Source organism: Mesoplodon densirostris, chromosome 1 (assembly GCF_025265405.1).
Source record: "Mesoplodon densirostris isolate mMesDen1 chromosome 1, mMesDen1 primary haplotype, whole genome shotgun sequence".
NCBI lineage: Eukaryota > Metazoa > Chordata > Mammalia > Artiodactyla > Ziphiidae > Mesoplodon > Mesoplodon densirostris.
Genome location: NC_082661.1, coordinates 105,467,337 through 105,489,203, shown reverse-complemented (window position 1 = coordinate 105,489,203; position 21,867 = coordinate 105,467,337). Strand labels below are relative to the sequence as shown.

At 43.7% G+C, this 21,867-nt stretch overlaps 1 protein-coding gene across 3 annotated transcripts in view; it reads left to right on the top strand.

The window, feature by feature from the left end:
- The window catches only part of HTT (huntingtin), a 141,226-nt gene that overhangs the window by 57,592 nt on the left and 61,767 nt on the right, over nt 1-21,867 (top strand). For all 3 annotated transcript variants that reach the window (XM_060106695.1, XM_060106685.1, XM_060106679.1), the window contains 11 exons: nt 8-108; nt 2,474-2,620; nt 3,651-3,771; nt 5,380-5,456; nt 6,472-6,623; nt 7,720-7,922; nt 10,411-10,537; nt 12,121-12,248; nt 15,550-15,660; nt 20,944-21,021; nt 21,391-21,614. In XM_060106695.1, the coding sequence (XP_059962678.1) occupies nt 8-108; nt 2,474-2,620; nt 3,651-3,771; nt 5,380-5,456; nt 6,472-6,623; nt 7,720-7,922; nt 10,411-10,537; nt 12,121-12,248; nt 15,550-15,660; nt 20,944-21,021; nt 21,391-21,614 (1,469 nt within the window). The remainder of the gene's footprint in view (nt 1-7; nt 109-2,473; nt 2,621-3,650; nt 3,772-5,379; nt 5,457-6,471; nt 6,624-7,719; nt 7,923-10,410; nt 10,538-12,120; nt 12,249-15,549; nt 15,661-20,943; nt 21,022-21,390; nt 21,615-21,867) is intronic.

The following is a 21,867-nucleotide window of genomic DNA, read 5'->3' as shown; positions in this document are numbered from 1 at the left end:
TCCAAAGCTTCTAAAGCTGCAAGAACGAGCGCTCAATAACATTGTCATCTACTTGCTTGGGGACGAAGACCCCAGGGTGCGCCATGTTGCTGCGGCTTCGTTAATGAGGTACTTACCAAGTATTTTATCTCTTTTCACTTTCTTGGTTAAAGTACTAAATGATGTGAGAATGGGAAGAGAGGGTAAAATTCAGAGGACGTGAGGCAGTATTCCTAAATCTTTTGAGCTCACTGTCAGCTACTCTTAAACTATCAAAAAAGATATTTTTCACTACCTCAAGGGTCTAAAATGAAAATTTAAACAACAAAGTACTAGCTTCATATTATAAAAGTAATGCACTTTCATGGCCAGAATTTTGAAATATGGAGACTAGCACTGGAAAAATCCCCTTCAGTTCTACCATTGGAGATAAACACTGTTAACATTTTTTCCTGTATATCCTATGTACAAGTTTCTTTTTCAAAATTGGGACAAAATGTACATGCAGTTCTGTTATCTGATAATTTCCACATAATGTATTATTAGCATCTTCCTGTTGGAAATACTCTTCTAAAAAAGAAATTTTAACTGGCATTGTTGTCTGGGGCGGCACCCTCTATTCTAATATATTCATATTTCCATACTGAAGTGCATGACATTTCATATAGCGTGAGATAAGTAAAGCCTGTAAATACTGTTTAAAATTTTTTTTAGTTAGTGGCCACTTTTTCACTATGTAGTTGTGATAAATTTTTATATAAATATTGTTTGGTTGGATATTAAATTTTTATTGATTTAAATAATGAATAATGGTTCAGTGACTATTGTTATACATAAATGTTTATGTGTAATTTTTTTTCTTAGAATTAATTCCTGGAAGTTGAGTTACTAGGCCAAGCAAGCTTTTTGATTTTTTTTCCTAGTAGTTTTATTGAGGTATAATTTTATATCTCTTAAAATTTACTCATTTTAAGTGTACAATTAAATGATTTTTGGTAAATTTACAGAGTTGTGCAAACTTCACCACAATCCAATTTTAGAATATTTCCATCATCTCAAAAAGATATTTTGTGCCCATTTGCAATAATTCCCAATTCCCACCTGGCCACAGGCAACCACTAATCTACTTCCTGACTTTAAAGATTTGCCTTTTCTACACGTTTTATATAAATGAGATCACATAATAAATAGATGGGACTTTTGCATCTGGCTTCTTTTGCTTATTTTTGAGATTCATCCATGCTACATGGTGTGCTTGTTCCTTTCATTGTTGAATAGTATTCTGTTACATAGATAATACTCTATTTTATTTATACATTCACCAGGTGGTATTATTATTTCCACTTTTTGACTACTATGAATCTTGCTTTTTATTTCTCATGGGTAGATACCTAAAGTGGATTTTTATGGGTTTTGGTACTTACTGTGAAATTACTCTCCAGAAACAGATCAGTTTATGCTCCCACTCCCAGAATATGATTGTGCCTGATTCTTCTCACCAAAACAGTATTTCAAAAGAAGTTAAATATGTGTCAGTTGTTCAGGCAGTCATTGGTATTTCTTACTAAAATAACTTTTATCTTGTTTTAAAAGTAATGCATGTTTACTGAACAAAATTTAGGAAAAATGTAAAGAAGGAAATAAAAATCTTTGTAATCAGACTACTCAAAAGAAAACCAGTTACATTTCGGTGGATATTCTTTTGGTTTTCAATGTGGTCATTTGCATTTCTTTGATTACTTGTGAGGTGTACCTTTTCATGGATTTAACTGGATTTATATGACTTACTTGATCAAAGATCTTGGATCTTTACCATTTTCTGTGAATGATAGTAGTTTATTAAACCTTAGGAAAAAATTACACTTATGACCAGGTCTTCATGGAGGAAAGAGACTTTAACTAAAGACACTGGGTTTGCAAACTAATATGATAAAACAGTTGACTGTTTCTAAAAGTTATGGGCCCGTCTGTAGGTGTGTGAGTGCTCACACAGGGTGTGTGCCGAGTGCTGATTGCAGGGAGGAGCCCATGTGCCCCCTGCATTCTGCCTCTGAGTTCACTTTGGATTTGTGAGGGACCTCAGCTGGAGCTCTGCACCTGGGAGTGTGTGGGATGGTTTTGCAGACAAAATTGCAGAAGTGAGTAAGGGACAGCCCCTGGCATTCAGATCTGCCCTGTACTCAGTGCTTCCTGTGCACCTTGGCTTCACGCACTTGTTGATGCTGATCAAGATGGTTAGAAAGAGACCTTTCAAGGTTTTTTAAATCAAAGCATTTAATTATGTGTAGAGAGATGTACGTAACTGTATGAAAGACAGGAAGAGCGTCCAGCGCCTGGTCTTTTCAGAGCAGGTGTGTGTGGGAGTGGCCCTGCAATCGGTGCCTCTGCTCTTAATTCCCCTGACGAAGGAAGTGTCTGTGGGTAGCCGGAGGGAGGGGCTCACAGGTGGGTTTCAGGTACTTTCTAAGGGAAATAAACCTTGCTTTTATGTCAGGCTTGTCCCGAAGCTGTTTTATAAGTGCGACCAAGGACAGGCTGACGCAGTCGTGGCCATGGCGAGAGGTCAAAGCAGCGTTCACCTGAAGCCTCTCATGCACGAGGCGCAGCCTCCATCTCACTTCTCCGCCAGCACCATAACCAGGTACCCCTGCTAGCCGAAGAAAGCGTGCCCTGGGCTCACTCTAAAGCTTCATGTTTTCTAGAGAAAACGCTTGGAATAGGCGTTCCTCCCTTGATGGGGCGCTTCTCTTTTTCAGGGTCTACCACCCCGCCTCTTTATTTAAGCTCTGCTGCAGCCACACAGCAGTGACCTCGTAAATCGTATGATCTGTTTGTTATGAGCCGCATACCGACAGCTGTATTTTTCTCTAGGACTCTAATGCTATGTCTTCTCTAAAAACTTGTCCTTAAAATTTTCACTTTATTTGTATTTCCTATGAAGAGTATAGTTATGTCATGACATTAATGTTTAGGTGAGCAGGTTGTTAAAGAGTGTCAGTGTTATTTAGGGTTATCACTAGTTCAGTGATGTGCAATTATTATTATTCACATTTTTTTGTGAGAGTCTTTTAAATACAATTTCAAACGGTTGTACACAGCCCATTCTTTTCTATGTCTTTTAGACTAGAAGACTAACATAGACTATGTTTTTTATTGTTGAAGACAGGACACTGAGGGAAACAAAAGTGAATCAATGCTAATCCTGCTTGGGCTTCATTTATATAGTTGGGGAATTAGAATTTGTATGTAGCTACAAGGAGGGATTGAAATTGACATGTGCCATGAATGGAGTATGGAAAAATGGCAGTACTGTAGTGGGAAAGGACTTTCTTTTGTCCTGAATCAGGAGTAGAGTCATGAAGGATTTCTTTTAACTTAAAGCTTGAAAAATGGGCAGCTTTGGACACGTAGAGAGATTGCAGGCAAGGCTGTGTTGAAGAGAGCATTGCTCCAGTGCTGTGGTATTGGGAATTGGAGGAGGAGAGGGGTGATTTCAGCCATTTTCCTAGAATAATGACCACATTTATTCCCAGTCTTTCTTTAACTTAAAAGTCAAGACTGCTTTAACCTCTTGTAGCCTTTAATCTTAAAATTTTAAGTGCCATTTGAATTTTGAAAATGTCATAAGCTTCAGTGGTAGATTATAAGTCTCCACGTCTCTTTCTCATTAGAATATATAGAGGCTATAACCTACTACCAAGCATAACAGACGTCACTATGGAAAATAACCTTTCGAGAGTCATTGCAGCAGTTTCTCATGAGCTAATCACATCAACCACGAGGGCGCTCACAGTAAGACTCTTTTGGTTGGTCTTAATGAGGTTACTTTTCAGTAGTTTGTGTGGTCAATTCTTAACGGTAGGATGCTTGTATTAGAGCTCTTATATGTGCGGCTTACTAAGAAATTGTGCTTCTGTGAATAAAACCTGGGTTTATTCCAATGGGAATGGAAACAACTTTTTTTTTTTCTGAACATTAAATATGTTCATCGTAAAAAAAATTTAGCCACGGGAACTCCCCAGCGGTCCGGTGGTTAGGAATCAGCGCTTTCACTGCCGCGGGCCTGGGTTCAGTCCCTGGCTGGGAACTAAGATCCCACAAGCCGCGCGTCGCGGCCAAAAAATTAAAATCAATCAATCAATCAGTCAATCAGCCAGGCTAGGAAGACATAACAAAGAAAAGAAAAACTACCATAATCTGAATTGGTAGTATATCAGAAGTTTAAAATATCTCTAGAATAATTGACTCAGTGACTTTATAACACACACGAAGTGGAAAAAAAATCAGAAATGCCAACAAAGATTTTTGTGTAATGTGATTAACTGTATCATTATTTGTGGTGCTGAAATTGTAAAAGAACCATAATGTCCAAGAGTCCAAAACTGATTAAATTCTGATGATAACTAAATTCTATATAGATGGTGATATGTTTATTATGCACTTATTAACATGATGCTTTGGAGGATTTTTAACCATCTGTAGAGTGATCATCTGGATTATAATGAGTGAAAAAAGGCACAGTACAAAACTGTGTATGCTTGTGTACAGACAGATCTTGCTTATGATAAATAATGTTCACATTAAACACATTTCTTACATACTCAAGAAAATGATTGGCAGAAAATTTCCAAAATAAATTTTAGGATTATGAATGATTATGCTTTTTAAGATATTCCCAAATTTTCTAAAATGAACAAGTCTAACATCCATAATCAGAAAAAAAGAATGTTGTACGAAAGTAGTGCCAATTTGCTGATTACCAGGTTAAATCTTGTCATTTATTTTATGTGACAGAAGGAATGCTTTCATGTTGTGAAAGCTCAGACAATTATGATTAGACTATCTTGATAAGTATGTAAGTGCCTTTCAAACTTAAATATTGTTTAGGCTGTCTGCAGTTTGGTCTTCCCTTGATTTGTTCAAAATATTATAAACATTATTTGTATTTATTGTGTCCTACATATGTCAGACACTGTTCTAGGCTTGGGATGTAAAAACAAAGAGGACCCCTGCCCTTGTGGTTCTTTCAGTCTGGTTAGGAAGATGGACATTAATTAGCTCAAGCGCTGGAGCAGATGGGGTGGGGTGAGGTGGGGTAGGAAGGGCATTCCAGGTGGGGGCGGGGAGCACGATGATTAAAGTTCGAGGCAGAGGAGGTGCATCACTCCTGGCCTCTCCTCACTGGGCTATAATAGACCCTCCTTAAACCTGTATCTCAGTTGTCCAGCTGTATCTTCTAAGGTGTGAACTTGTATCATGGGAGGACAGATGTCTTATCGTTAGATACAGATCCCAATTTTGTTTTCATTGTTCATACTCTTTATAAAGGGAAAAAGGAGGTTCAATTTAATAAACTTTTTTGGTGTTTGAGTGTGATTTTCTCATTCCTTTCTCCTTTAGTTTGGATGCTGTGAAGCTCTGTGTCTTCTTTCAACTGCCTTTCCAGTTTGCATCTGGAGTTTAGGTTGGCATTGTGGGTATGTATTTTCCTCGGCGCATGGCTGTCTACAATTATGTGATACAAACATAGTTATACGGATCCCTTTCTTTCTTTCTTTTTAAGTCTCACCTTAACAGTTTCACCTTTTGGAAAAATACCAATTGGAATATTTGCTTCTGCCCTGTTAGTTGTGTGGGAAGCTAGAGAAGGAGCTATTGGGAAATACCGAATTACTTGTAATTCTAATGGATGTCAGATGCTCACTCTTAAGCATTTTGGAGGATCTGAGGGTGTGATTTGCAGGTTAATTTAAGGGAATTTGCATATGCTGGCAAAAGACTTTTCTAATTGGCTTGATTCTCTCCAAAATTATTCACTATGTATTAAAAATTTAGAAACATTTTTCGTTTGAAATCAAATGTGAGCTATCGTGCAAAATTGTAATCAATTACAAGAGTAATTTAGGAACTATTATATTTATATTAGCAGTTCTCATTTAAAAATGATTTTCTTCAAGTAGATGGCCCTCATCTGTGAAATAATTCTGAGTCTTCTGTAGCATTAAGGAGTAAGCTTTTGTTATGTATACTGATAACTGAGAGAAAGTTAGTAACTCACCGTCACATTTGGAAGGAAATCTGCAGATTTCTTGTGTGTGTCAGCGTACGGGCCAACTAACTTTGCTTGAAGTGGGTGCGTTCTCTGGTCCTGGGTGATGGCTTTCCTGTGTCATAGATTCAGCATTAGACCTGACTTCAGAGCAACTCTGGTGTTGGGGTAAACGTGCTAATTAGTCAGAGTCGAAAGAGAGTAAAAGTTACCAGAGTAACCAGTTCCAATACTTCCAGTCAGATCTGCTACCTGATTTCCTCTCTCGGATGACTTTCATGGGACTATGGTTACAAGAAAGATGCTAGTTCACAGTAGTAAAATCGCTTTATGAGCTGGCATGAAATGAACAGTGATGTGCCTTCCTTTTGGTTCATAAGAGAAAGCAAGGCTGTTATCTTAAAATATTTCTGTAATTTGATCTTGCAAACGTCTGCTTTCAGAGTGCCCCCACTGAGCGCCTCTGATGAGTCTAGAAAGAGCTGTACTGTGGGCATGGTCACGATGATCCTGACCCTGCTTTCATCAGCCTGGTTCCCACTGGATCTCTCAGCCCATCAAGATGCTTTGATTTTAGCTGGGAACTTGCTTGCAGGTATTGGTACTGAGTTGAAAGAGGGATTCTAGGTCTTTAACTTTTGATTTCCTTTGCGGGGTGGAGGCAGTGAGCGCATGGAGGAAAAGTATTGAGGTCATTGCCAGGGATGGCTTGTTCCTTTAGTCAGAATTTCAGACATTACCGACAGACATAAACGTGTACTGCAGGCAGCTATCCTGTGCCGAGTATTTTAAAGCAGCCCTTTCCCAATCTAGCCCCTCAGTTAGCTATAGGTAAACTCATTTCTCATTTCATTTTAGCGGGCACTGTGTGCAGGTACTGTCTCAGGCACGGGGGCCATGAGAAAGTATGGTGTGTGGGCTCCATTCTCAAGTTGAATGTAGTTTGTAGCGACACATGTCAACACAAGTTCAGTGGCCGCACAGAGCGGCTGTAATCACTCTCTGTTGGGGATTAGGACAGGAAGCAAGATTTATGGGCTGGCAGGAGAGGGAACACCAGACAGGGTACAGCACATGTGAAGGCATGGAGACGTGAGAAATTGTGTGACATTTGAGAACTAAGTAATTTTGGATATCGTGTGAGGGCGAGGACGAGGACGACGATGGAAAATGTGGCTGGTGAGGGATCCGTCTCCGTTAATGAGGACTTAGTCTGCTTGCTCTGGGAGGTCATCGAAGAGCCTCATGAAGGGGACAAACAGTCTGGGTAGTGTTTTAAAAAGATCACTCGGCTGACGTGAATGTGGATTGGAGGAGGAGTTAGGGAAACCCGTGCTTAAGGCAAGATCAGGAGAGTCTGAACAAGATAATGGCTGTGGGTTGTGTGGGAAGAAGCCCATTAAAAGAGAGTGAAGGGGGCAGAGTCAGCACGTCTGGATCACCAGTTGAACTTCAGTTGTAAAGATCAGGAGGGGGACTGTCACATCCTGGGTGGGTATGTGATGGTGACCTTCATGGAGGTTGGGGACACAGATTCAGGGGGAGATGCTGGTTTCCTGTGGAACCTAAGGCATCAGTGGGCCCCCAGGTGGAGGTGTCCAGCAGACTCTCGACGTAGACGGGTCTGAAGGACTTACGTCTTGGCCCCATGCTGTGGAGCTGGGGAGGTAACTTGTGTGCCCGTATCACAGCCAGTGCCCCCAGATCTCTGAGGAGTTCGTGGGCCTCCGAAGAAGAGGCCAGCCCTGCAGCCATCAAGCAGGAAGAGGTGTGGCCGGCTCTGGGTGACCGGACCCTGGTGCCCATGGTGGAACAGCTCTTCTCCCACCTGCTGAAGGTGGTCAACATCTGTGCACACGTCCTGGATGATGTGGCTCCTGGACCAGCAATAAAGGTAACTCCTTGCTTGGGCAGCTGTTTCAGCTGGTCCAGATGGCTCCGTGGGCTTCCAAGCATGCCTCTGTTTGCTCATCTGTCCCTTCCTTATCCTCTTTTGCTTTAAATAAACAAAATTTCTCATATCGTGACACTAGATTTAACACCTAGATGTGCTCATCCAATTTACAGCCCGTTTGGTATCGTCTGTCATTTACTATCACCTCTGAGAGGGAAATACCTGGCTTTATTCTTGGGCTTTCAACGTTGGCCAAGAAAGCTCAGCATTGAAGTTGGTCTCTCCCGAAATGTTTTGCTTTTCTTTGAAGTACAGTTCAGTGAAAACTATTCACGCAGTGAATTTAAGGTGGATCAGTTCACTTGTAATTGTATCTGATGGTTCACTCTCTCTCCTGTCTCTTCCACCTTGACAGCTCAGGTTCTCCTCTAGCTGCCAGTTTGGTCCCCCTGCTGCTACAAGCTTCTCTCGAGTCCCTTCTCCCAGCTTAACCCCTGAATTAGTGTACTGCTTCTCTGACGCTGGCCTTCTTTGCAAAACCTCTCGGGCCCTGGACTCAGTCCACTGCTTCGGCCGTCGATTCTTTAACCCCTACTAGCCTGATTTCTGCCAGCTCCCCATAACAATGCTCCTTGCCAAGACCCGCCTTTGACTCTCGTCGGTGCTTCGCAGACCCTGTCTCACCTCCCCTCTGCATCTCCCAGGACCACCTCTCCTGTACTGAGACGTTCTCTCTGGTTGGCTTCCGGATTCTCTCACCCCCTTCTACTGCCTGGGCACTTTCCTAGTTGAGTCTTCTTCCCACCATTCGCGCTTTCCAGGGCTCTGTTCTCAGTTGGCCCCTCTCCTTATTCTCCGGGCCAGGGCTCTCCAGTACAGCTCTCTGTAAGGTTGGAAACGTTCCATCTACACCAGCCGGGACAGTAACCACCAACCACATGTGGCAACCAAGCACGTGAAATGCGGCTAGGGCAACTGAGGAACTGAACTTCTAATTTTGTTTAATTGTCATTAAATTTAAATTTAAGTAGCCACATGTAGATCGTGGCTCTAGCGTGGGACCGGGCAGTTCAGTGCAGTCAGGTCTACTCTCAGGTCTTCAGTATCTAAGCAGGGGAGACCCCAGACCTGTCTTCAGAGTCCAGTGTGGCCAGCTGCCACGGGTCACCTCTACTTGGGCAATCCATAGGAATCTCATTTGGTCTAAATCTGGACTTCTTGGTCTCCTCCTCAGCTGGCGCTTCTCCCCGTCTCTCACTCCATATTTTTCAAGCTAGAAAATGGGAGTCATCACAACTCTTCATATTGCTCACCAAATTCTTTGTTTTCTCTCCTAAGTATCTTGCAGAAAGCCCATATATGTATATGCATACATGCATATACATTTACATATATACATACATGCACATGTAGGTGCACACACATATACACACTTTTCTCTGTGCTCACTGCCGCTGTTCTGGTCCAAGCTGATGTAGTATCTCATTTGCACCACTGCAGTGGCCTTGCTGAAACAACATTATTAACATATCAGACAGGTACAATGCAATTCACATACCATGCACCTCACCCATTTAAAGTGTATGACTGTTTTAGTACACCCAGAGTTATTTGGCCATCACTACAATCCATTTTAGAGCCCAAAAAGGAACGCTGTACCATTTGGCTGTCACCCCCCAGCCCTCCCATGCCCCCCAGCTCCAGGCAACCACTAAGCTACTTTCTGTTTCTATAGATCTGCCTGTTCTGGACATTTCATGTCAGTTCAGCTACACAGCTGGTGTCCTTCGTGACTGGCTCCTTTCACATAGCGTGTTTTCCAGGTGCAGCAGCTTCTTTCCCGGTCTCTCTAGCCCTTCCCTGTCAGCCACTGTGCCCTTTGTGCAGACAAGGCTCCGAGGTGTAGGGTGGCCTCTGTCAGATCGCGGAGGGGGTGAGCAGCAGAGCTGAGGCGCCCACGCCACTGCCTCCTGCCGTGTGGGCCTGGGGCGTTCTCTACTGTCCTGTGTGTGCAGAGTGTGGGCTTTGTGGAGGGTCCGGGTTTGATGCCTCCTACATCTGCTGCTTGTTATCTGTGACCTTGAATAAGTCACTTCATCATCGCTGAGCCTATTTCTTCATTTGAAAACGGAGTTCAGAGTATTGCTTTGTACCGTTTCACGCCCTGGCTCCCAGAGAGAGCCCCATTGCTTGCTATTGGAGGTGGCATGCCGGGGCTCCGGGGGCCTCCTGAGACCCCACCTGACTGCCTGAGGGCTCCTCCATCTCTGAGCGTTCATGGTGCTCCCGTTAGGAAGTGCTGGGTCAGTTCCCACCACGTGCAGTTGTTGTGTGGGCTAAAGTGGATGGTACGTGTACGGAGTCTGAGCTCCATAAATGTGAATTCAGAGAAGAGAAATGGATTGCACGGGTGAATGGTAGAAGCACATACCATAGTTTTCAGTTCTGTGTTGGTTACACTTCCTTCACAGTTTGTTTTCTATTTTAGGCAGCCTTGCCGTCTCTAACAAACCCGCCTTCCCTGAGTCCAATCCGACGGAAGGGAAAAGAGAAGGAACCTGGAGAGCAGGTGTCTGTACCCGTGAGTCCCAAGAAAGGCGGTGAAGCCAGTCCAGGTGTGAGGCCACGGCGGGAGAGGGGGAGGGGGCGGACTTGGGGGTGCCTGTCTGTATTACAGTGGTTTAGGACTAAAGCTTATGTTCGTGTCAAGGTTAATATTACAACTTGGTAGTTTTTGGAAATAAAATACATAACAATGAAGCCAGAGAAATGGTTTCCCCAGGTGTGGTTTCAGGTATTGAATATTACTTACTGAGTGTACACAGACCACATTTTGGTCTGAGTGTTGCTTGCCAATGTGAGGTCCCAGTCGTCTGCAGGCGTCTGGCCCACAGCAAGGCGCTGTGCCCCGTGCTTCCCATGCTGTGCCTCCTCCCTTCTCCTCTTCTCACTGACTTTCAGTAAGGGAGGGGGTGTAGATGGCTAGGAATAGAGTGGGGTGACATCATTGATTCTGATGTGTGGAGAATTCTGAAATAGGAAATGGAAATTTTACCTGTGGAAGGGCTGAGGGAGAAGTAAAGTGGGGATAAAATCATCTGAGTGAGACGAACCTGAGAAATTGACAGACACTTGGAGGGGAAGATCTTGGAATAGAAGGGGCCAGAGTGACCATGTGACTTTGCCTATGACGTATGCGGTCCATGCCACTCTTGGTGGGCACAGAGCAGAGGCGACCAGACGCCTGTCTGCTTGTGCTGCCACCAAGTCCGTTCACATGCCACCTCACAGTGCCGGGGCCAGACATGACTCTCCCGTTCATTTTGCTTATAAAGCATTTATGTTAAGCATTTTATTAATTTTAAAACTTTATTTAATTTTTTGGCTGCACCACATGAATTGTGGGATCTTAAGTTCCCTGACCAGGGATTGAACCTAGGCCCCAGCAGTGAAAGCATCAAGTCCTAACCACTGGACCACCAGGGAATTCCCTATGTCAAACTTTTTTTTTTTTTTTCTTATTCATTCAGTTCAGCAGTAAAGCATTTTAAAAGAAACTATTTTCTAAGTATTGATGACGATACCAGTGGAAGATATACCAACTAAAAAGCTTCAGAACTTTATAAATGCAAAGTTATCAGTATGTGACTGATCATCTTTCTGATGGATTAAATAAACTAAGGACCCCAAATCACAAATCTTTAAAACCTTACACGGTGCTTGGCATTTAATATCAGCTTAATGATAGTGTGTGTACCCTTACGGTGTTCAGAGCATGTTCACGTCACCCCTGTTTGATTGCTTACAGGGCTCATGACCTAAGTCGACCAGAGGTCAACCCCGTCGTGCCCCTGGGAGCCTTGTGCTCCGAGAGGTTTTGAGATTGACTGAAGGTCACGTCAGTTGTTCCTCTGACTCACAAACAGGCAGCCAGGCCAAAGCAAACACATAATAGCACCACACTGCTTTTCTTCTTTTTCTTCTTTCTATTTTATTTGTCATCTTTTGGGCGGTACTCAGAGTCTACTTATGTTCATTAGTCAATTTCTTGTTATTGTGAATTAATCAAAAAGTCAGGAAAAATTTGAATTTTATCCTACTAGAATACTATAAAAATAATTATTACTAGCAATCTTTTTTAAACTTGGTGTGTGTTTACTTTTGATCTAAAAGTTTATTTTGTGTGGTGTGTTTAAAGCCTCTCGACCATCTGAAACCTCAGGGCCTGTTGCCGCAACCAAGTCCTCGTCACTGGGGAGTTTCTGTCACCTTCCTTCTTACCTTAAATTGCACGATGTCCTGAAAGCTACACATGCAAACTACAAGGTACTGCTTCTTTTGTAAAAATACACTCATTCACACATTTCAGAGGATTGTGGATGGTTTTCTTAAGATTGTAGCTTATAGACATACATATATAAGTAAGTAAGTTAGGCCTTTGGGATATGAGTTACAGTTAGCTTTTTCAACTTTGTCTTTCAGCTTTGTTTACGGTAGCTTCCATCATACAAAAGTTTGGGATTTTCATTGGAAAAGTGATGTCTTTATGATTTATTGATGCCGTCTCTGGCCCACGTTCAGAGATCTGCTAGAAGGTCTTGTGGGACTGAGCATGTGGTTGTACTCACAGCGAGGGTTCCTCACGGCAGGGCGGACAGGACACACAGCCAGCCCCTGAGGGGAAGGATGCTGGCAGAGTCTGGAGCAACCTCTGCTCCCTATGAGGGCCACTCGGAGGGCCCCACCCGCCCCCGCCCTCAACTAAAGTGCAGCTGCGTGCTGGTTACAGAGGCTCCCTCTGCCTTCACAAACCAAAATTCACACTCGCAGAGGAGAGCAGGGGTCCAGCATCAACACATTGTTTGCTAAGGCAGCCCAGGCACAGTGAGCCACCCTTAGTGCTCAGGGCGAGTCTGACGTCAGTCTAGGGAACTGTTTAGTGGCTGAGTTTCCCGGCACCCCCGAGGGCCAACCTTGCAAGCAGCTTTCTGGAAGGATAGCGGTCTGCTCTGTTGTTTCTCTTGCATAGGTATGTTTCTTACTTAGGATGATTATTATTATATTTTATTTATTTATTTTTTTGGCTGCGCCGCATGGCTTGCTGGATCTCAGTTCCCTGACCAGGGATTGAATCCCGGCCACAGCAGTGAAAGCCCAGAATCCTAACCAGTAGGCCACCAGGGAACTCCTCTTATTCTAAGATTATTAAGGAAAATCTCCCATGGTTTCATTTAGGGCTTTTCATTATTTTCTTCCATTCAGTTTTTTTTGTGTTTAGACTATATGCATCTAACAGGTTTTTTTTTCCAGCTCTCTAACCAGTTGCCCCTACAGTTTCCCAAATAGTCCATTTTCTGGCACTAATGGGTTTTTTTAATTTATTGTTTTATTTTTGCGGTATGCGCGCCTCTCACTGTTGTGGCCTCTCCTGTCGCGGAGCACAGGCTCCGGACGCGCAGGCTCAACGGCCATGGCTCACGGGCCCAGCCGCTCCGCGGCATGTGGGATCTTCCCGGACCGGGGCACGAACCTGTGTCCCCTGCATCGGCAGGCGGACTCTCAACCACTGCGCCACCAGGGAAGCCCCCACTAATGGGTTTTGAAATACTACCTTTATCACATACTAAATTCTCATAGTTGTATATTTCCATTTACTGCTTTATTATATCAGTCTGTCCATCTGTTCATCCATTAGAAGCACACTTCCTGTTTATTGTAGCTTCATAATGTATTTTTGAGGAGATCAGTTACCCCATTTTACTTTAGAATTTCCCTGGATATTCTTATTTATTTTTGCATATGGACATGAGAATAAGCTTATCTAATTCCAAAGAAAGTTGAGAGTTTTTCCATTGGGACTGTGTTAAATTTGTAGATTAATTTGAGGAGAACTGATATCTTAGATGTTAAGCCTGCCTGTCCAGAGTATGAGATGCTTTTTTTTGTGTTGGAAACTTCCTGTATGTGCCTCAGAAGCACATGAAATTTAAAGAATTTTAAAAGTAATTTTAAAAGATACTTCACATAGATCTTGCACATTTTTTCATAAATGTGACCGTTGTCATCCTTTTTTTTATTACTAATAGATACATCTCAATTTTTTAAAAACCACTTACAAACTTTATCTGGTTTGTTTTCTGAAGGATATAGATAATTTTTAAAGATAAAAGATTTTGAGGCTCTCTTTAGCTGGATGTTTCTCATGTCAAGCTCTAAAGTAGAGGAGGGTATGTTTAAAATCCCACACAGAGGAGATGTTTTCTTTCCACCTGTTTTCAGTGTATGTCATCTTCAGTTCTGGGGGACCCCCCACCCATGTTCTCCGCAGCATCCCTCCATCCTCTCCTCCCTCTCCATCGTCTCCCTTCCTGAATGCCCTGGACTCCAGGGTGGACCCCTTTACTTTTGGCCTCCCTGGAGTCTCGGAGTCCCGCCTCCTGGTTGAGTTGCTGTGCGCAGACTGTGTGTGTGTTTGGAGCGGCTGGCGTGTCCTGAGATCTTTCACCACTGCCTCCTCACCTCCTCCGCTGCCCCACTGGGTGTCCTGCTCTCCATTGTTTGCTTGACCCTTGGGCTCCCCCCTGCTTTATTTCCAGTCTCCAAGTCCTTCTTCAGCTCTCCTCAGAGCCCTTTGACCCTAGTTCTCACATCTGTTCGCTATTCAGGAAAGGCCTTCCCTGCTCTCTCCCCGACCCCCACTCAACATCCTGTGCCTGCTGGAGGTGAGCCCCTGCCCTCCTGCTTTCCCTGGGACCTGGCGTCGTGCAGTCGCCTGTCCCTGGGTCTTTGGGGGTCTCACTCCTAGAGTTTTCCTTCCTTCCTTGGCCTGTTGGGAACACCCTCAGGTTGACGTGACAGTGGTCACGGTGCTGAGGTCCACTTACTGTTCCTTTTCTGTGTCTGTCTCTCACCTGCTTTCCTCTCCCTTTGCCCAGAGAGTGTTTTCTCTTTCATCAGGGGTGGTTAGATTTTATTTCACTGAGCAAATTCCTTTCTTCTTATTGTAATGTTTTTGTAGGATTTTTGCCAGTTTTTATTTTCACGGTCAATCCCTCCCCCTCACCTTTGTTCTTACATATTATATCTTTGGCCCTGACCCTTCTCTCAGTCTGTTAAATGGGGGAAATTGCTACATAATTTAATTCAGTTGGGTCCTTTAGGATCTTAATACCTCTTAAGACTAATTTAATGTTTTGTTGTAGCCAGACTAAAAGGTTGTGTCTGAACTTGCTAATGATTCCCCCAGGGATCTTAATGGTGGAAGAGGGCCTGTGTTCTATATTTTTTGATATGCTGCTTATCAGGCACTGGTTATGACGGGCATTAAACATTCTTTTTCTCATTATGATAGAAGATTAGGAATTATTTCTTTCAGTAGCGTCAGTATACGTTGGAAGATGCCTTTGAAAATAGTGTTTATATAGCTATCTGGAAGAGTAATTTCCTTTCCAAGGCATTTCCCAGTGCTAAAAACAAGCAAACAAACAGAACCCCCCCCAGCCCACCCGCCCATGGTGAGTGTCGCGCTGCCTAGCGGAACACAGCACAGCAGACCATGTGTGTCTGTGTCAGGTGACCGGATGCCGCCAGTAATCATGTGTTCCTTCTCTCCCTCCACTTTCCCAAGGTCACCTTGGATCTTCAGAGCAACACCGAAAAGTTTGGGGCTTTTCTGCGCTCTGCCCTGGATGTTCTCTCTCAGCTTCTAGAGTTGGCAACACTGCAGGACATCGGGAAGGTTTGTGTTTCCTTTCTTCTCGTTGAGCTGTAGCTGGCATGCTTGAAGTGTACCCTGGGCTGAGTGCCCAGGGCGAAACCCCACCATCCCGGCATGTTCACAAAGTGGGAGAAGGTTCTGCGGTCTGGGCACTTGGGTCTGATTCTCATCTTAGCCTGAAGTTGCCGGGGGCGGGCTTCTATTTGTGTCTTGTTTTCACTTTTTGCTGTAAATTAGCTCAGACCCAGATGAATTAAAAAATTGGTGGGTTTAAAACTGTTGGCAGAGTCCTTTACTTTATTTGACCTTTGCACATGGCGAGGTCAGAGCAGTCTCTGGGGTGTGGCTTGTTCCTCTGGTGCCTCAGGAAGCAGCAGAGCTGTGCTTGAGGCTCGTGGACTTCGGTTCCAAGCCCAGTAACCTTCCTGCACCACCCTCATGTTGTGGGGACATGTTCAAGCACACAGGAGAGTTAAGAGGTCGTGTGGTGAGTGCCCGTGTCGTGTCCACGACCAGATCCAGCAGTTACCGTTTTGTCCACTTGCTCTGCTGTGTTTGGATCCACCTGTCCAGCTACCGGGGCATCTTAGTTTCTAATGAATTTCAAAGTGAGTTTACCAATAGCCCTCCTTAAACGTGTGTCTCTTAGAAGTGGAATACAGTGAAGTTCCTGTGTTTTCATTTCTCTCCATCTTTTTCTCGATATGCATAAAGCTTATCTGGCTTTAATCATTGTACACATTGTCTTCTGTTTCTCCTCACTGTCCCTTGTACTTTTTCCACATGTCAACTCAGTGGGTCAGAGCAGTGCTTAGTCCAGGGCTAATTCTTCCATCACCGAAGTAAGACCTCCCTGGTTCTAGCCAGTGCCCCTTAAACCCTGGTGAGGAGAGCAGTCACCATTCCAGCCCTGTGTGAGTTCGGAGCGCTGTGCCCTCTCACCCTTCCTTACGCACATGTTAAGCGGCTCCCAGGGCCTCCCCCGGTCTACAGAGTCCTCTCTGGGAGCTCTCTCTTCTTTGGAACCCTCACTGTTTCTGCTTCCCCGGACTCTCAGCTCCTCCTCAACTCGGGGGGTCCCTTGAGCTCTGCTCTGTCCCTCGCCCTTGTGCCACCACCCAGGAGCTCTCTGAGGGCAGTGAGCTGGGGCAGTTGTAGGGCTGACTTGCTGGTTTCCCATTTCTCAGGGATCCCTGTCCTCCAGTGCCTCCTGGTCACTGTCTTGGAACCATGGTTTCATATATTCATATATTGGGTTTTTTTGGTTGTTTGGCTGTAGGGTAAACGTGGTCCCTCTTACTCCATATTGGCCAGGAGTGGAAGTCTCCCTTCATTATATTGTATGTTAATATTCATGCCTGGGACTTGTTTCCTTGAAGGCCACTAACAGCAGCATCCTTTTCTCACCTATTTTCAGCGCCTAACTCAGTTCTGTTGCACATGGAGCATTTCATACGTGTTTGTTAAGAGACATGGTTCTTCGTTAGGCAACTTGTGATGTGAAGGCTCTGGTTGTAATTCTTCTGGTTTGCACTTCTTAGTTGCCTGCTATGAGCTAGTGAAAACAAGGTGACGTGGAACAAATTCAACCCTGCAGAGTATAGCCTTGGATATGTAGTCTAATAGGAATAAATCAGAATCTTAAAAATACATGGTCTTGAGTATGTGAAATCTACAGAAATCTGTTGCTTTTTAGTGCAGGAAATATACCAAACAAATGAAGTGAGGGGCCTTTTCAATGTAGTTGGTCTGATAGAAGCAGTGTCTGGGGACCAGGTGGGCGGTGAGGGGAGAGCTGCTGATGCTGGTGCCTAGACCGGTTCATGTCTTCCGGGACCTTGGATAACATGGACCTCATTTCTTTTTTTTTTTTTTTTTTTTCTCAAAATATTTTTTTTTTATTTTACAAATTTAATCAGTTATACATATACATATGTTCCCATATCCCCTCCCTTTTGCGTCTCCCTCCCACCCTCCCTATCCCACCCCTCCAGGCAGTCACAAAGAACCGAGCTGATCTCCCTGTGCTATGCGGCTGCTTCCCACTAGCTATCTACCTTACGTTTGGTAGTGTATATATGTCCATGCCGCTCTTTCACTTTGTCACAGCTTACCCTTCCCCCTCCCCATATCCTCAAGTCCATGCTCTAGTAGGTCTGTGTCTTTATTCCTGTCTTACTCCTAGGTTCTTGATGACATTTTTTTTTCTTAAATTCCATATATATGTGTCAGCATACAGTATTTGTCTTTCTCTTTCTGACTTACTTCACTCTGTATGACAGACTCTAGGTCCATCCACCTCACTACAAATAGCTCAATTTCATTTCTTTTTATGGCTGAGTAATATTCCATTGTATATATGTGCCACATCTTCTTTACCCATTCATCCGATGATGGACACTTAGGTTGTTTCCATCTCCGGGCTATTGTAAATAGGGCTGCTATGAACATTTTGGTACATGTCTCTTTTTGAATTATGGTTTTCTCAGGGTATATGCCCAGTAGTGGGATTGCTGGGTCATATGGTAGTTCTATTTGTAGTTTTTTAAGGAACCTCCATACCGTTCTCCATAGTGGCTGTACCAATTCACATTCCCACCAGCAGTGCAAGAGTGTTCCCTTTTTTCCACACCCTCTCCAGCATTTATTGTTTCTAGATTTTTTGATGATGGCCATTCTGACTGGTGTGAGATGATATCTCATTGTAGTTTTGATTTGCATTTCTCTAATGAGTAAAGATGTTGAGCATCCTTTCATGTGTTTGTTGGCTGTCTGTATATCTTCTGTGGAGAAATGTCTATTTAGGTCTTCTGCCCATTTTTGGATTGGGTTGTTTGTTTTTTTGCTATTGAGCTTCATGAGCTGCTTATAAATTTTGGAGATTAATCCTTTGTCAGTTGCTTCATTTGCAAATATTTTCTCCCATTCTGAGGGTTGTCTTTTGGTCTTGTTTATGGTTTCCTTTGCTGTGCAAAAGCTTTTAAGTTTCATTAGGTCCCATGTGTTTATTTTTGTCTTTATTTCCATTTCTCTAGGAGGTGGGTCAGAAAGGATCTTGCTGTGATTTATGTCATAGAGTGTTCTGCCTATGTTTTCCTCTAGGAGTTTGATAGTGTCTGGCCTTACATTTAGGTCTTTAATCCATTTTGAGCTTATTTTTGTGTATGGTGTTAGGGAGTGATCTAATCTCATACTTTTACATGTCCCTGTCCAGTTTTCCCAGCACCACTTATTGAAGAGACTGTCCTTTCTCCACTGTACATTCCTGCCTCCTTTATCAAAGATAAGGTGACCATATGTCCGTGGGTTTATCTCTGGGCTTTCTATCCTGTTCCATTGATCTATCTTTCTGTTTTTGTGCCAGTACCATACTGTCTTGATAACTGTAGCTTTGTAGTATAGTCTGAAGTCAGGGAGCCTGATTCCTCCAGCTCCATTTTTCGTTCTCAAGATTGCTTTGGCTATTCGTGGTCTTTTGTGTTTCCATACAAATTGTGAAATTTTTTGTTCTAGTTCTGTGAAAAATGCCATTGGTAGTTTGATAGGGATTGCATTGAATCTGTAGATTGCTTTGGGTAGTAGAGTCATTTTCACAATGTTGATTCTTCCAATCCAAGAACATGGTACATCTCTCCATCTATTTGTATCATCTTTAATTTCTTTCATCAGTGTCTTATAATTTTCTGCATACAGGTCTTTTGTCTCCTTAGGTAGGTTTATTCCTAGATATTTTATTCTTTTTGTTGCAATGGTAAATGGGAGTGTTTCCTTGATTTCACTTTCAGATTTTTCATCATTAGTATATAGGAATGCCAGAGATTTCTGTGCATTAATTTTGTATCCTGCAACTTTACCAAATTCATTGATTAGCTCTAGTAGTTTTCTGGTAGCATCTTTAGGATTCTCTATGTATAGTATCATGTCATCTGCAAACAGTGACAGCTTTACTTCTTCTTTTCCCATTTGGATTCCTTTTATTTCCTTTTCTTCTCTGATTGCTGTGGCTAAAACTTCCAAAACTATGTTGAATAAGAGTGGTGAGAGTGGGCAACCTTGTCTTGTTCCTGATCTTAGTGGAAATGGTTTCAATTTTTCACCATTGAGGACGATGCTGGCTATGGGTTTGTCATATATGGCCTTTATTATGTTGAGGAAAGTTCCCTCTATGCCTACTTTCTGCAGGGTTTTTATCATAAATGGGTGTTGAATTTTGTCAAAAGCTTTCTCTGCATCTATTGAGATGATCATATGGTTTTTCTCCTTCAGTTTGTTAATATGGTGTATCACGTTGATTGATTTGCGTATATTGAAGAATCCTTGCATTCCTGGAATAAACCCCACTTGATCATGGTGTATGATCCTTTTAATGTGCTGTTGGATTCTGTTTGCTAGTATTTTGTTGAGGATTTTTGCATCTATGTTCATCAGTGATATTGGCCTGTAGTTTTCTTTCTTTGTGACATCCTTGTCTGGTTTTGGTATCAAGGTGATGGTGGCCTCGTAGAATGAGTTTGGGAGTGTTCCTCCCTCTGCTATATTTTGGAAGAGTTTCAGAAGGATAGGTGTTAGCTCTTCTCTAAATGCTTGATAGAATTCGCCTGTGAAGCCATCTGGTCCTGGGCTTTTGTTTGTTGGAAGATTTTTGATCACAGTTTCAATTTCAGTGCTTGTGATTGGTCTGTTCATATTTTCTATTTCTTCCTGATTCAGTCTTGGCAGGTTGTGCATTTCTAAGAATTTGTCCATTTCTTCCAGGTTGTACATGGACCTCATTTCTGAGGCTGGTAAAAATAGTTTGTGAGAACAGTCATTTGAAGGCAGTCATTTTGGTCATTTTTGCAGGTTGCTGTCGGACACAGGACCTTACGCTAAAGGGAAATGTCTAGGGCTTTTTATGGTAAATCACACTTGATGTAGTATGTGCTACGTTCAGCTGAACCTCTGCAGGGGCCCCACAAATGCAGGGCTTTCACTCCTTTGTAGACGCTGAGCTCCTGCCCTGACAACAGGGCTGGATGCCGAGGGCACAGCAGATCCTGGATGCACAGTTCCTGGATGAGTGAGAGAAAGAAAGAATGTATAAACACATGAAAGGAAGGGTGAGACATGGCTGCTTAGATTTCCATGCTTTTTACTGACTTCTTCTGCTCGCAGTACATGAAAACCTTCTTCTCACTGTCCTCTGATGTGTACTGTTGTACACAGTTTAAACGGAAGTTGTCCTGTGTCCTGCTCTCCATGCAGAATTCACAACAAGTATCTGTGAATTGCTTTCTTTAATGTCTTGCTGCCTGTCCTTTGCAGTGTGTTGAAGAGATCCTGGGGTACCTGAAATCCTGCTTCAGTCGAGAACCAGTGATGGCAACTGTTTGTGTCCAGCAGGTCAGAAAGTAGTTTCTTTTAAGCCCTTCAACCCGGCATGCTGATGTAATGCTGCCTGTCGTTCAGAAGGTGGTGCTGGTGGCGCGTCCAGCAGCCCCCATCCCGCCTTTGCTCACTCCGCTGTGCTCCGGCCAAGAGGGGTGCTCCTCCCTCATGGTCCAGGAGGAGGTGGCTCGCCCTCACAGGGGCAGAGGATCTTGGAAGCTGTGCTGGCCTCTCATCACTTAACTGGTGTCCTAGTATCCCTCCCCTGTCCTGCGCAATCTGAAGTTGTGCTAACATACCCAGTTATGTATAGGTGGGTTTGATATTTGTGTGGGAGATTCTGTGTTACTTCAGATGTTGATGGCTTCAATTCTTCCACTGTAGCTGCTGAAGACTCTCTTTGGGACAAACTTGGCCTCCCAGTTTGATGGCTTATCTTCCAACCCCAGCAAGTCTCAAGGCCGTGCTCAGCGCCTTGGCTCTTCCAGCGTGAGGCCGGGCTTGTACCACTACTGCTTCATGGCTCCGTACACCCACTTCACCCAGGCGTTAGCTGACGCCAGCCTAAGGAACATGGTGCAGGCAGAACAGGACCACGACACCTCAGGGTAACCTTCTGATAGTCTCCTGTGTTCAGAGAACTCTAGAAAATGTGGTTGCTGCAAAGATGCTGAAGGCATGGCCCTGCCTCTAGAGAAGCATGTGGTCCAGTGGGCGAGATTGCGAGCACTTCAGTGTCTTGGCAGGGCTGGGCTAGGGGAGAGGAGTGCTGAGCGGGCTTCCCGGGAAGTGCACTCACTGCTGATTCGTCAGCCAGCCAGAAAGGGGACACTCTATTCCCCAGGGTGCGTGACATTTCCC